General features: G+C 36.8%; 1 protein-coding gene across 2 annotated transcripts in view; it reads left to right on the top strand.

Annotated features, from left to right (window-relative positions):
• Nucleotides 1–1,042: 1,042 nt before the first annotated feature.
• The window catches only part of WDR35 (WD repeat domain 35), a 44,438-nt gene continuing 29,627 nt past the window's right edge, over nt 1,043–15,853 (top strand). The window contains exons 1-11 of one of the 2 annotated variants that reach the window (XM_051809777.1): nt 1,043–1,157; nt 1,731–1,848; nt 2,604–2,675; nt 4,501–4,593; nt 5,980–6,108; nt 6,328–6,461; nt 8,027–8,192; nt 8,289–8,428; nt 10,499–10,624; nt 13,848–14,033; nt 14,598–14,630. In XM_051809777.1, the coding sequence (XP_051665737.1) occupies nt 1,134–1,157; nt 1,731–1,848; nt 2,604–2,675; nt 4,501–4,593; nt 5,980–6,108; nt 6,328–6,461; nt 8,027–8,192; nt 8,289–8,428; nt 10,499–10,624; nt 13,848–14,033; nt 14,598–14,630 (1,221 nt within the window). In that variant the 5' untranslated portion in view covers nt 1,043–1,133. The remainder of the gene's footprint in view (nt 1,158–1,730; nt 1,849–2,603; nt 2,676–4,500; nt 4,594–5,979; nt 6,109–6,327; nt 6,462–8,026; nt 8,193–8,288; nt 8,429–10,498; nt 10,625–13,847; nt 14,034–14,597; nt 14,631–15,853) is intronic. The other variant, XM_051809786.1, reaches the window with a different exon arrangement.

Raw genomic sequence — 15,853 nt, 5'->3', positions numbered from 1 at the left:
AAAGTGCTGTGTATGCATATATTTTTTTCTCTAAGTCGGGGAGGTTTATATCCAGCACTTTCCTTACTTTCATGTCCTCTGTTTAGCCATGGGTATTATACAGGGATTTATAGGGCCAGAAGTATGCCTTGGCCTCCATAATTGGTAAGAATAAACAAGCTGTAAATCTAATGCAAGACTTTACAACTTTTTGGCAATTGAGAGTGGATGACATCAGTCCCATTTACACTAAGGCCAGTTGTCAGATGAGATGTAAAATTTGATACCATAATGAAAATTGTCCTGGAGGCCAGATGTGTCTTGCAAGCTGTCAGGCTTTGTTTCATGCACTAGTATTCGTAAGTCCATTTTATGTTACAAATGATAGTATTTACATTCAATTCCTCTGAGCAATTATCTGCCTCACTTTGTGAGTACCAGGTAAACTAAGGTGATAAAACCGATTTTTTTAAAAATATGACATATTGTTGTCCAGAAAAATGGGATTCGTTATCCTGTGTGCCACAAGCCAATATTACACACTCAAGAGAGACATTGATTTTTAGATGGATACAAATTCTCTTAGACACATTTAGATACGAGGAAGAAACTCTTTACTGTAAGGTGGTGAGGCCCTGGCACAGGTTGCCCAGAGCAGCTGTGGCTGCCCCATCCCTGGAAGTGTTCAAGGCCAGGTTGGATGGGGCTCTGAGCAACCTGGTCTAGTGGAAGGTGTCCCTGCCCATGGCATGGGGATTGGAACTTTAAGGTCCCTTCCAACCATTTGTGATTCTATGTTGATAAAAGTTACACTACAAACGCCGCGCGCACAGAACTTGGGGTTCACCAGCTTTGCGATTTTCCTTCGCGTAGAAGCAGAGTGACCTTTATTAACGCATAAGCAAGCCGAGCACTACCGCCAGTGGCTGTGCCGCGCACGGAGCCCCTGCCAGAGCCCACGGCTCCACTGCCCCGGTCCCTCACGGCCCCCCCCGGAGCATCCCGTTCGCGGCGGCGGGGCGGGCACAGCCCGCTAATGGCGCCCGTCCGCTCCCCTCCGGAAGCGGCGCCATTTCCGCGCCCGTTGCCAGGGAGACGCGGCGGCCGCGCTGCCGTGCGGGGCGGCCCGGGCCCGCTCCCTTTGCTCCGCCGCGATGTTCATCTACCTGTGCAAGAAGGTGCTCCTGGGGCACGGGGGACACGCGGGGCGCGGACGGCTCTGGGGGAGAGGGAGCTCCCCAGTCGCCCCCCGTCTCAGCCGGGAGCTCTCCGGGATCGGGAGCGCGGAGCCCTGAGGGACCCGCCGGGTCTCTCCCGCTGCGGGCCGTCTGGTCCCGGTGCAGCGCTTCCCAGAACGCTGCCCTGCTCTGTCTCCTCAGCTCCATCGGCCTGGGATTGGGGCTTGGGGTTCGGTCTCCAGTGTTCCAGCTGCTCCCGCAGCTCCGCAGCTGCTCCCTCGGGATGCTTTGGACACGGCTGGAGACCGAAGCCCTGAGCACTGTGTGACCCCTCTGTCCTCTGTCGGCACACCTTTCAAGGTGTCCTGATATTCTTATTTACTGCATGTGTTCGACTGCTCCACTAGTGCTTGTAGTTCTGTCTTCTGTCTCTTTTTGCGTGTACTGCTCTGTTAATAGAAATAAATTTGTCTCACGTGCTATCGTAGGTGTCTTTGAGGTGTTCAAGTAGGGCATGTGAAATAAAACGTGATTCTTGCAATTGTGTAGAGATACAAAGGACTTCTTTTTCAGATTGCAATTCCCGGTAATGTTCGCTTAAAATGTATTTCCTGGAATAAGAATCAAGGTTTCATAGCCTGTGGTGGAGAGGACGGATTGCTGAAAGTTCTAAAATTAGAAACACAAACAGGTAAATGAGGGTTTTTAATTTTTTTTTTTTTTAAAGAACAAAACCCACCACACTTTAGAAAGTATAACTTCTTCCACAGGTTACCTGTTGATATGGCATGTGTTTTAAATCTGTACCTGGCTAGTTACATGTTTGCACTAACATAAAATGCTTTCATTACTTTAATTTGAACAGTTTTTCTTCAGCTGGTCTTACATGATGCATTTGTAATTTGCCTGTTATATCTGCTGATGTTATCTTCAGTGCTTCTGCTTCTTTTTTCAGGGCATGTATTTAATTCTTGTTCTTTTTGTGTAGGCTTTCCCTTTATTTTGGAACTTTTTTCATGATTTCATGATTTTTGTTTGAATGCTCTCTGTCTGCCACCTTAGTAATTTCTGGGAGAAAGTTGTGTATTTTCATTTAAATAAATATGTTCCAAGAAAAGTAAAATCTATTCTCAAAATTTGTTAAACCTTTTTCTGAACGTAATAAAATGTGGTAGCCATAGCTGTTGTTGTGGGGCATTTTGTTTATTTTGTTGTGGTTTTTTCCCTGAAAGAGTGCTAGACCATAAAGCATATATCAATTTGGATGACAGATGTCAATAGTGAACACATTGAGCTGACGGGTGGGAAATTCAGCCTGCGGTTACCATTTACATACTTTTAGGTGATTTATTGATGTAAATAGTGATTAGAGCTGCAGTATTCATAGAGACACAATAATATGTATGGTTTACTAGGTTTATTTTTATATGATTTTTGTTATTTTAGATGAAGCAAAAATAAAGGGACTGGCGGCTCCTAGCAATGTTTCTGTCAATCAAACTCTTGAAGGTCACAGTGGTAAGTGTATTTAGGCATTTAATCTACCTTTGGTTAGAATAAAAAGATACAAGATTTTGTAAAGCTGATAGAGTAATTTTGGTATAACTTTTTATTTTAAGCCTGAAATAAAGGTTAGCAGTATTCAACTTGGGTATGTAACAGCTTGGCTGTCAATTTTTACCAAGTTATCTGATGAAAGACCTGCAGTCAATATTTCATGATCTTAAGTGAATCACTGGGTTGGGAATCAAACTAATGCAGCCTTCCCTCAGTTTTCCTGGCTGATTTTGTATGTGTGGAGCAGAGTGCATCCTGCACAGAAGAATCTCTGCTCTGCCTGCTATGATTTCCAGTTTGCTTATGGAAACTGTCCAGTTAAGTCTGAACTTGGACATCACGGCCTAACTTGTGTTTTGTATTACCTCTGTTTTGATTTTTCCATATTATTTGGTGCCCACTCATTATCTTGAGAAGGAAATGTTGATTTCTATTTAAGTGGGTGATGCTGTTGTATGTGCTATACATACAAAGAGGGACTTTTGTTGTTGCTTTTGGGTTTTTCTTAATTGTGCAGTGTTACTGGTATGGTACTTGTTGTCTCTGACTTCAGCATGGCTAATATGGAAGTGCTACTCTGTTGTGTGGGACAGGAATATATTTTTAAGTATTTACATAAAAGATCATGATACGTTTGCTTCTGTACATTTGTTCACACACTGCCTTGGTAGATGACAGATAAAAAATGCTTTATGGTAGAAAAGATAAACTGATAGGCAGTTGATGCTGAAATTGGTGAATTAAAAAAAAAGAACAAAAATTTTCTGTCACACTGTATATATAAAGTTTTAAATTCCATATGATAGGGTAAAATCTGAAATGACAATAAAAGCCTTAAGCATTTTTTCTAGTGATTCATATGTGGACAAGTCCATTTGGTTTGTTTATGTTTGTCTGTGTGATTTGCTTATATGTTATGGTAACTTTACATTTTCTTCTGAAGAAATCAAAATTAGTTCAGTAAACCTTAACTCTGTCTTAAATATATCTTCATTTTCCCTTTATTGATGAATTACAGAATGTACACATGCTTAAACTGCAGTATAGTATACAGACAAAGTTTATCCCATGGACAACGGGATATGAAGAGAATGCTAAAATCCTTGCATTATTTGAAGAAATTGACTTTTAATGAGGATTTGCATTTGAAACCTGACAAGAGTCAGGTTATTTTAGAGACCTGGTTAAATAGGATTGGAACAAATAAATTGTGAGGATACATAGAAAATGGGTGACTAATAGTAATGGCATGAAAAAGCATGATGCAACTTCATATCCAGTAGGGAACTGATGAAATAAGATTTGAAGATGATTCAAGTCAAATTTTTATGAGTAGGATCCCATATGAGACTTGAGGGTCTGACAGAGTTGTGTGTAGAGTGCTCTTGGTAATTGTGAAGGAGATTTTGTTTTAAAAGTGCAGCACTAGTGAGGATCAAATTATTAAGAGAAAGAAAAAAAACCACAAATTCCTATGACAGTGAAGGTTTGTCAGTGTCCCAGACTGTCAGAAGTGGTCAGAAACCACCTCTGGGTTTTGGGTTTTGCTTGGAAGCAACATTCCGAGCAGGATTTGGAGCGGATGTTACTCAAGCAGGTGAATACAGAAGCAAAAGGAGCTGTTGAGCAGAATTTTGAAAGAGGAAACCAGTGGTACAGAAAGAATACAACTAAGTCAAAGTCGGCAGTGTAATCTCTGAAAAGCTTCAGGTTGATTGAGTGGGATGTGGTAGGTTTTGTTAACTTACTTAAGTAATGTCAATTAAAAATTTGTATCACTTTCTAGGTTTTGTGCAGGTTGTGACATGGAATGAACAGTATCAAAAACTGACTACTAGTGATCAAAATGGCCTCATCATTGTGTGGATGCTGTACAAAGGTATTCTGCAGGATAAACTTGAGATGGGATAATATTCCATGTTGTGAGAAATGGTTTTTTTTTATTAACCCCCTAGAAATTTTTACGATTCTTTTTCAGAGTTTTTATTTTGCACATTGTAAAGCTCAAAATAGTTTTAAAACAATTCCTGAGTTTTTATTGTAATACTTGTCTACAAAAGGCATTTATACTGCAGACCTCTCTTGAGAGAATGTATCAGTTCTTAGCCATATGCTTAAACTACTCTAAATTTCTTATCTCTGTTACTTTATTCCCTTAGAGGAAAATAATATATTGTGCATCAAGCGCAAACATATTGGCAGAACTGCAAGAACTTAGCAACCCTGCTTAGAGCATCAATTAAATACTTCCATAAAAACAATCTTTAGAAATGTTTGATTAAGGCAGTAAACTAATATGACTAAGCAATGTATTGCTGTAATCATCTTTAATTACTCTTGACTTTTTCACAGTTCCATGTACTACTTTGGTGCACTTCAATTCATTTGAAAGCCAGCAAACCTCACAGTCAAGTTAACCACTGCCCAACATATGTGGGAAAAAAATAAAATAAAGGGTTTTCTTTTTCTCTTGGGGATTTTAGTGTAATGAAAAATGAAAACAAATAAAATCTCATCTTAGTTTTGCATTTCAAGAATAATAAATATAACTCAATTAGTCTTTCTACCTGATATGTGGTGACCACTGTCACATAAATAAGCTCATAATTTAGGGAAATATTCAGTAATTTACATACTACCTGTCCCTAGCAAAGATGGTTGTTCTCTCTGATAATGTTTCCTAGCGTATTCTTGTCAGTTCTGAAATTACTTAAGCACAGAGCTCTTCCTGTAGGACCCCTCTTGGGCTTTGGCTCCCCTTTCTAATTCTTCATTTGTTAGTATTCATTTCAGAAATAAGCTGCTCACATCTGAACACTGGTTTTCACAATAATTATATCTGTGTCTTCTGGGGGACACTGTCTTGCTAGACTTTTACTGAAAGGGCAGAACTTTCTTTCCAAAGATCAATTCTTTTCCAAAACTTACTGCTTCTGTAGCTTTTTGTTGTATATTGCATTGCAGAGTCACGTGTAACTTACTGCATCATGTTTGGTTAAAAACACCATTCTTGGATTTTTCTATTTCATTGAGCACCTAATTTGATTGCTTGGGAACTTTTATAAGCTGTATTATCTTTAACTTGTGGTTTTTTGCAACATCTTCAGGAATTCATATGGCTAAGAAATATCATTACTATCTAATTTGCATATCTTTTTAATAAAGAGTAGCTTAATTTTGAATTCAGTGATTAGTGTGTATCTTGAATCCTCTAGAGGATTATCAAATCACAAGTGCAACTCACTTTTTCATTCACTACTAATAGGTGCTTGGTATGAAGAGATGATTAACAACAGAAATAAATCAGTTGTTCGAAGTATGAGCTGGAATGCTGATGGACAAAAGATTTGTATTGTATATGAAGATGGAGCTGTGATTGTTGGATCAGTGGATGGTAAAATTTAAGCTCTACTAATTGTTTCGTTGTTACACAACTTCTGTTTGCAGTGTTATATACACAGTGGCCCTGTTTCTCTAGGTAAATAAAATTAATAGTTACTTACTAATTGTTGCTTTGACTTTCTTTAGCTGTTTTAGTGTTTACTTTGGTAACTTGCATCCTGTTTTTGATTTTGTGGTGTATTTATTAAGTACAAACAATATTCTGTTACAGGCAATCGCATTTGGGGAAAAGACTTGAAAGGTTCCCACCTGTGCCACGTGGCTTGGTCCTCTGATAGCAAAGTTTTACTCTTTGGAATGGCAAATGGAGAGGTTCACATTTATGACAATCAGGGAAATTTTATTGTAAGTTCATACTGGTGTAATTAAGGTATTAACTTCAACAGGCATCAAAGCTTACTTCGTCTTAATTTATTTCATGTTCATTTGTTTGTTTAGTTGGTCGACTTCAGTACTGAGAACTGGACAATGTCTTGTGCACAGAGCTTTTATTCAAGAGTTCTACAGCTTTTAATTATTCCTTTTTTGATAGCTAAATGAATGTCACATCAACTAATGCCTTTTTGCCTTGGAATAGTTACTGAAAATGTAAAAGTAGGAATGGTCACACTAAAGAAATTAAATGAGGCTCTTTAGGACATCTGAAAATCTTTTATTTTTGAAGCTGTTTGTGATGATAGGTCAGATTTAATATTTTTTAGCTATTGTTTTTTCTTACTTTCATTAAAGTAAGAGGATCTAATTGGAGGAACTAATGCTGGCTTAAAGGATAGTAACTTCTTACAGCTTCTGCTTCTGAAAGTACTAGCTTGCTTTCAGAAAGAAGCAGTATTTTATTTTCCTATTGCTCCTATTATTCTTTATTACATAAGGAATGTTACATGCTTTAGAGAAAATCTGGTAGCGAGTGGGAGAATGAAAGGAGATAACTATAGGATACTATTGCATTCCTACAACCTAGGTTTGTTTGTTTATTTATTTATTTATATTTGTCTACTTACTTGGGCTACTGGAATATGACTATGACAAAATCCTAAATAGAAATAAAACATTGACTTTAAAAAAAGGTATTTGGGACCATGTTCTTAACTTTCAGATGCTTAATATGGCAAATTTTCTTCTCCTTTCCATTGCCTCCCTAAGAAAGTATCTGTTACCCTTCCCATTTTCTCTTCTTTAACCTCCCACTGTATCTTTCTTTCTTCCCACTATGTGAGTCATGATGTTTCCAACTGCTACAAATTACTGAAATTCTTTAAATAATTTGTTGTCACTTCCCCCACCATATCAACAATATGTATGGTTGTGCTGTCTCTTCCTCTCCCCCCTCTCTCCCACAGGTTACCTGGTATCCCTCTTTGAATTGATCCAGGAATACTCTTACCTTTCAGAAAAAGCCCTTACATGTGTTACCAGGCATCCAAAGCTAATTATTGCAAAAGTTAACTTACTTTAATTGGTATTCTAATTTGGACACTTATTTTTTTCCACTTATTTTTATATGTTATTCAGCAGACTTTTATTAAGAAAACGCTCAGAAATGGTTTATTTTTAAACAAAAAATAATATGGCCATGAATGGTTTGAAATTATTATTTTTTTTGTTTCAAAGCTCCAGCAGGGTTCCATGTGTTACACACGTGTGTGTGTGGTGGGGTTTTTTATGTTGTTCGCTTTCTTTGTTTTTCAGTTATTTTTCAAAGACTGAAAATGCCAATGTTAAGGTACTTCTTTATAGTTAAAAATATGCGTTTTCATATGTCTGATCTGGCTTTGATTATATAAGGAAGTTTTTTAAACCCGTGAAATTCAGAGAACTTGAAAATTTTTCTCTGGACAGGAAAACAATTTTGCTTAGGCATCTGGTTTTTTGCAAGCTGTATATGGCTTTAATTAATCATTCTTATCTAGGTGAAAATGAAGCTGAGCTGTTTGGTGAACTTAACTGGAGCATTCAGTATTGCTGGGATACACTGGTATCACGGCACCGAAGGCTACATTGAACCAGATTGTCCTTGCCTTGCTGTCTGTTATGACAATGGAAGATGCCAGATAATGAGGAATGAGAATGACTACAGTAGGTACAAAATGTGGGATGTGAGTTACTGAGCTCCTCTTGACCCAAAATGTCTGCTTGTGTTGATATTCATAATGTTTATTCCTTAAAAACTAGATCCTGTTTTGATTGACACTGGTATGAACGTAGTGTGTATTCAGTGGAACCCCTGTGGAAGTGTATTGGCAGTGGCAGGCTCCCTGAAAGGAACTTCTCAAGATGCCAACATTGTGCAGTTCTATACTCCCTTTGGTGAGGTAAAAATATTTGATATACTCAAATAATGTAAATGTGTTTTGTTTTGGTTTGGTTTGTTTTTTTTTTTAATCTTAGTATGTCTTGTCTATATAGTCATTGCTGGTGGAATTTGGATGCCAAAATGCAGGTGTTTAGTGTGTTCGACATGCTCCAGGTTATCTGGGATATCCATGTGGATCTGGAAAGATGACATGGGACCAAGTGCCCTTTTAGAACAGCAAGACAGTGGCCAGCATGAAAATCCGAGTGCATCTCGTAAAACACTAAATGCTGGGATATGTGCGGTGTCTAACGTGGAACACCTGACTCAGGTACCACCGCTCAGACTATAGACAGTAAGTGATTTGGAACTTAGGCAGCAGTCAAGATGTCAACATCTGTGTATCAAATCCAGAGGTACTTGCCTTTTTACACTGGCTGTGTACAAGACCAGGACATCTCTAGATTAGGGGCTTAAAACATGGCAGTGAAAGATCCCCTCTATTTTTATGGAATCAGTAAAACCGAGAAAACAGCATCCGGTGTCAGTAAAAGCAATGGTTCAGAAACCTCAGAAAAGGTAAACTGTTTCTAATCTTCTTCATATGGCTGTTGGGGATATTGTTTTGTAACTGTTTTTTGTACATCTGTCTTTTTTATAGTATGTTAAATATTTGATAGTTGAGAGACAACTTTCCAGTATATTTTTGTTTATGGTGCTATTTTTGCCTTGCTGGGTAATTTCAGGTAATTTCCCTTTCCCTCCTAGGAATATATCTGGAAATCAGTAAGTTGGTGTTATTTATGAGTGTGAGGAAGGTTATCCCTTGTACAGAGGAAGTAATGGCCAGCTCTGAGCTGTGCTGTGACAAGGGTTAAGATCCAGCATCACTTGTAGGGGCTTCCTTAGCTGACAGTATTTAATGGAACCAAAGTTTTGACAATAATGTTACATCTCTACTTGCTAATGTTCTTCAGATTAACTGAAACTGGTGTTCCAGATTTTGTATTTAGTGTTTAGAAGTAAATTCTTTAGGTTTTAGAATTGTTTTGTTCTAGTTCTGATACTTAGATATGAACTGAACTTTTTGGAAGATGGTATTTCCTGTGAATAATGTGTGACGAGTATTTTGACTTGGTATTTGCATCCGGTCAGAGGCACAAAATGGGTACTGATAGCAGTTTCTATAGGCCCAAAGTTTTGCCCTCAAAAGGAATCTGAGCATGTATCAGTATTCCACTCAGTAAAATGTTATATTTATTTAAAGCCTAAGATTATTCAAAATCTTACAGTAAACAGTAGATTAGTATATCCTTTATTACATTCATGTACATTATTTGCAAACAAAAAGATACCAAAAAGAAGTTCTCTGTGGGACTAGGGTTATTGTTTTTGAAACATTATTTTTTCCCCAATTGTTTCCTTCATTCAATTTCAAATTCTTCAACAAAGTAAAGATCTTAAAAAAGGATGGAAAGCGTAATAACTGCCTTTCTTAGACTCTTTTTGAAAAGGAATAGCGAAGAGGAAAACATCCATTGCCTCACTGCAAATTGTGTACCTATGCAGCTAATTCATTATATGCTCTTGACATAGATTAGCAATGTTTTTATTTGATTAAACTATCAGCTGTAGTTAGGGGTGTTGTGTGTCAACTGACTAATACATTTCCAGCATCAATGAAACTTCTCAGGCATGTCAGGATTGCCACTATTATTATGTTTGTTTTAGTTGTGACTGAAATTACAAAGGTGATTCAAGTTACCAGCCAAAGGAATAAACGTTTATACTGTTGTTCTCCATCTACTCTTTATCTTTGTAAGCTTGAACTATCACTGAGTCCTGATTTTTCTTTCTCTCTGGAAAAAAACCACATACCAATCCTGAAGCAAAAGAAGACTTTATGGTACTGCATGTTAAATATCTCCCTCATTGCTTACATATGTGTTGCAATTTGAGAGTCATTATGGAGTACTGTTAAGAAGATCTGTGTTTTTCTTCATCCACTATCACAACTGTTGCTTATCTATTTTAAAAAGGTTTTCCTGTGATAAATTCAGATTCTTTTTCTTTCCTTGTTTTAACCAAGCATTTACATACACTGAAAGTTCCTGGCAAACAAATATCCTCCTTGTCTTGGGAGGGAGGTGGACTGAAAATTGCACTGGCTGTCGATTATTACATATATTTTGCAAACATCCGTCCACATTACAAGGTATGTAGTAAAGTGACACTTAATTGTATTAATAAGTTTCCTGTTATTTCTTTTCTTTCTGAATGGGTTGAAAGAGTAGTTTGGTCTCATATATGTCTATCAGTGCTTAACTTATGATTACTGCTTGACTAACACTACTGACTTGAAGGTTTATTGGAGTCTGAGTGTCTGTCTTGGTGATGGATTGATTTATTCATTGCTTTTACAATGAATTTTTGATTTTATTTTCATAATAAGGAAATGTATGCATTATTAATATTAACAGAATTAGGCACAATTCTAAATTTGGTAGTAATTGAGGCTGTCATGTAGGTAAGGCTCCAGTGTTTTCATTGCTGTTTGGTCAACCAAAGTGGGCTGAGTGATACGATGGGAATTATTTGAGCCGTGCTTTTACTGTCATTTTTTCTGGTGGTGAATTATTAGTTTGAACCAGGAGACTTGTGTAGAAACCTGAACAGTAGAAATGAATATAACACGATAGACATCCTACTAATATTTCAATTCCCAATATACTTTTTTGAAGTGTGTATTCACAGCTAGTTGTAAATAATGTTTTTATCTTGACTATCATCTGGTTTTTTTTGTTTGTTTAGTTGGTTTTTGGTTTTGTTTTTTTTAAGAGTTAAGACTATTTCACTTAAATTTACAGTTTAACAAAAAGTAGCAATTACTTTCCAGTATGCAGTATTGTGTTGGGTTTTTTTTTTTCCCCAGCACAAGGTATGTTCTTTAATCATCAGTGTGTAACCACTGTGATTACAGAGAGGGAGAATACAATGTGAGGAACATATTGCAGATATATTGAAATGTATTGTTCCACTTGGTTGTGAAAAACCAGTAGTCAGAGAGTTATAAACACAAATCTGCTAGGAAGCAGTCTCAAATAATTTGTTGTAAATCTGCTGGAAAAGACTTTGGAAATTTGAGCTGGAAATTAGTCTTGCAGGAAATGGTACCTAATGTTTATTTTGGGAAATGTCTAACAGCTGGAACACAGGCCTGTTGCTTTCTCTTAAACTTATCAGTATCTATGAAATCATGTGTATTTCAGGATCTGGCTCGGTTTGCAAATTAATATTTGAACTCTTAGTTTTAGAAATGCATGTGTAAGCTCTTTCCCCCTTTTTTTCACTTGAAGTGGAAAAAGATGTGTTCAAATTATTTTATTTCTGCAGCAAATAAACTCTTAATGTGTTGGTAGTATACTCAAGTTCAATGTTAAATATATTTTTATTGGTGAATGATACATGTTTTCCTTCAATAAATAATACACATTACTTCTGCTATGTTCTGATTATATCAGTAACTCCCTTTTAGGAAGTATGTGTTCTAAAAGGTGGCAGTCAGTCAGTGGGAGTGATACAAAGCTGTTATTAACTTAGGCTGGATTGGAATTAATGACCTGGAGATGAAGTGTTAGTATCACATTACCCCTCCACTGAATAATCTGGTTTCTCCTATTTTTTTTTTTTTACATAAGTATGAGTGTAATAAGAGAAAGGTGGTTCTAAGTTAATATGACAGTAAAAACTATGCATTGAGCTGATCTTTTTTTAAACTATTCATAGTTTACGTAGTATTTTTTTGAGCTGTAATACTAACTTAAGAGTCTATAGCTGTAGTTACATTTCTTCTGGTGTATATTACCTTGTAGAAATCTACATTCCACCATGTAGAAATGTCATCATCCAGCATTCTGGGGTCCTTTGCCACTACTTGAAATCAGTTTTATGTTTGACAAACACGATTTAGAGTTACCTCATAACTTACTCCTTTCATAAACATTTTGAATATTCAAAGTAGTATAAGTTCAGTTTGCATCTCTGAGAAGGACCCTGTGCATATTGTGCTTGGTTGTCAAAAACTGTTTTTATTCCAATCCTTTTACTTTTTTTCCTGTATATAAAATGAGCTTGATTTTATTGAAAATCCAACTGATATCCTACTGATAAGATCAAGTGGGTTATATCAGTTGGGTAATTTTCATTTACATGCCTGCTGCTTGTCTGAAATATAATAATAAAGGAATGAGATTCAACTTCCAGGGCTAAAAACATGATGACTGTCCAGTGTGTTATATTTATCCATGTCCACCTAATCCCATTATTCACTTGTTTATTTACATCTCTACCTTGTGTGAAAGATAGATTTACTGATTTGTGATTCCTGGAATCATAAGGCTTTCTACATCTGCCCACTCCTGTTCCTCTGGCTCTATTCCACAGCATTATGCTTTAATTTCCATAGAATTCAACTCTGCTTGAGTGAAAACCTTTGGGCTCTAACAATTTATTGCCATTCAGTTTAGAGATCTATTCTAGAAATTCTTCTGCTGATGCTTTAGTTTATTGTCTCAGTTTCATTTCCTGTGGAGTTTGGGAACCCCTGTGGTCAGCACTCCAACAAGCCTTCTCCTCTCCCTCTCCTCCTCTCCCCTCTCTTGTGAATGCTGATGCAGAGAATTCTATTAGTTTTTCTACAATTGCATCATCATCTTTAAGTTGTTTGTTTTATATCTTTTTTATTTGACAGCTTCACCTCCTCTCTCAGATATTTTCTGATTCTGCTGCATTAGAAAATTCTATAGTTTAAATCACTTGAATGGAATAAAATGCATCTTTCTATGATATTCCATTTCTTTTGCCTTTTTGCCCTTTCTCCTGTTTGTTACATGAATAATTATATCCTTCTGGGAGGAAGAGAGGGTTTTTCTCATGTTAGTAATAAGAAAGAGGTGATGTGAGCTATTACAGTGCTCTCATATAATTGCTTATTTTTGTCTGCTTCAGGAATTGCACTGTTTGAGGTGTTTATTATATTTCCCTTGGGAAATGAACTTTGGGTTCCCAAATCAGTAGTCATAGAGCAAGCACGTTCATGGCAAAAAACAGCATCACAGTGGGTGTTTCTCTGTACCTGCTGAAGAAGGAAGAAACACGGGGAAGTGAGATCTTGTCATATTTTGATGTTGATCCTCCAGTTCCGAGGTTACTCTGTGTGATGGGGAGGCTTCTTCTGCCAGTTTAATATTATGGCAATGACTTATTACTGGAGTTGTGTTCACATACTTTTAATAAATCAGTTCATCACCTGACAGGTAAAAAGTATTGAATGCTGATGATGTACATGAAATAAACCCTTTCTGTCTTAGCTGTGAACAATTTATTATTGAACTCTCATAATTTCTGATAGGTTTTATCCAAACTGTCTTTCCTGGCAGTGGGGTTACTGCTCCAACACAGTTGTTTATGCCTACACCCGACCCGATCGCCCGGAATGCTGTGTAGTCTTTTGGGACACAAAAAACAATGAGAAGTATGTAAAATATGTCAAGAGCCTTCTTTCCATAACAACTTATGGAGACTTCTGTGTTTTAGCAACTAAAGCAGATGAAAATCAACCTCAGGTAAAGCCTGTCTTTTAATTTTCAATTGAAATGTTGTGTTCCACGTCAGTTCTTTACAGCCAGAATAAGATGAAATGGACAAGTCTCATTCTGTCTTAGAGTTGTCAGTTGTCATTTGACAGAATGGCACTTCAGTGGGCTCAGTGTTTAAAAACAAAGAACCTCAACAAACAACAAAGAAACTGATTAACTGCCTCTACAGTTTAACTCCTTGTAGCCACTAGTAACCTTATAAAACTGCAGACTTCCAGATTAATGTTTCTTCAGAAATATTTAGAACAGTTCTCCAGAGACAAGCTAAAAGCAGGAGAGCATCAGAGTGCTAATGAATATTTCATCAGTCAGAAATGGGAAAAAAGGGCAATTTCTTAGGTGATATAAATTACATGTTACAACAAACTGCTCTGTTTATTAATTTATTTTATATGTAGCGACAAATGATATGATAAATGTATCCTTTGGCTAATGAATGTTCATTTAGCATCATGCTAACTGTTAAATTATTTTTCTTACTGCATTTACTTCTGAATTATTTTCTATATCACTTGTATATTGCTTACAAAGGAGGAGAATGAGACAGAGTCATTTGGTGCAATGGTAAAAAAAAACAATCATGCTTTAGTGCTGCTTTGCTTGATTGTGCAATAAATGGTGTACTGTCATATGGACATACATGGCAAAAAACATTTGGTGAAGTTGAGTGCAGCTTTTTCTGGATTGTATTTTAAAAATAGGAAACAAACAGTGAAGGGACTTAATGTAACTTTCTTGAGCATAAAGAAGAGATTTAATTTTAGCATCTGAAAATTACAGATAATAAGGTTCTTTCAGTTGTTTTGAAATGGCTCCAATGCAATTACTAACACCATGAGGGGCCCACTTTTAGGAAATGAAGTGGACAAGTTTATGGGTAGCAGTTCATTAGAGTTGCTTTCTGAAAAACAGATTTGTTTTACAAGATTTCGGTCATTAGGATTGTGATTTCAAAATGGCAGAAAGTCCAGCAGTAGCTAATGGGGCCAAAAACCTAAATTCAGGAGGCCCTTTTTTAAGGTATTGCAAGTGGATCATGAGTGTCAGTAAGTTAGGAAGGACTTAATGTTGATACCCATAGTAAGGCTGGATAAATCAGACAATGCAAACTCCCTGCCCCTGGCAGTGTGTAGGTCATACAGCCTCCGTCTTGGATACTGTTACTGCATCACCCCTTGGCAGGCTCTGATCTACTGACCTGGAGTCTCAGAGATGACTAAAGAGGCCATAATATAAACATGGTGGAAATAAAAAAGCCCAGTGTGGTTTCCTGCAGAGGTGGATACTCAACATATTTTTTCTGGAAAAGAGAAATTTGAGTATGCTGGTGTAAAGTTTAACTCATGAACAAAGAAGTAAAAATACTATCTTTGTGAGGTGCTTATTATTGGCAGAACCAGAAAAAATAATTTTTTTAATGAAAAGAAATCCTTGTTCAGATCTTTTTCTTTGAAAGAGTGAAGTTCATATAGTAGCTGAAAAGCTAAATTGAGCTGTTCTCATGTGATTAATAAGATGTCAATCTGTTATTTTAAAGGGGTAAGCTGCACAGTTGCTCTAGTCTGCTACCACAATTACAGGAATTGTTCAGGAGGTGAAAGAGCTATGAAAAACTAATTATCTTTCATTTCCTGACAAGTCAGGATATCAGCTCTTAGGCAATTCAAGTTTTGGTAGCCCAGTATATTTTATTTATTTTTATTTTATTTTAAGTCTAAAGATTTGACAGCAGAAGTTTGTCCTTAATGTCCACAACTTGTCATTCAAGACATTTCCCTGTACAATCA

The sequence above is a fragment of the Manacus candei genome, unplaced genomic scaffold (genome assembly GCF_025592945.1).
Source record: "Manacus candei isolate 608988 ecotype Guabito, Panama unplaced genomic scaffold, ASM2559294v1 h1tg000007l, whole genome shotgun sequence".
NCBI lineage: Eukaryota > Metazoa > Chordata > Aves > Passeriformes > Pipridae > Manacus > Manacus candei.
The sequence above is the reverse complement of the archived record's forward strand: the minus strand, read 5'-3'. Positions and strand labels throughout refer to the sequence as shown.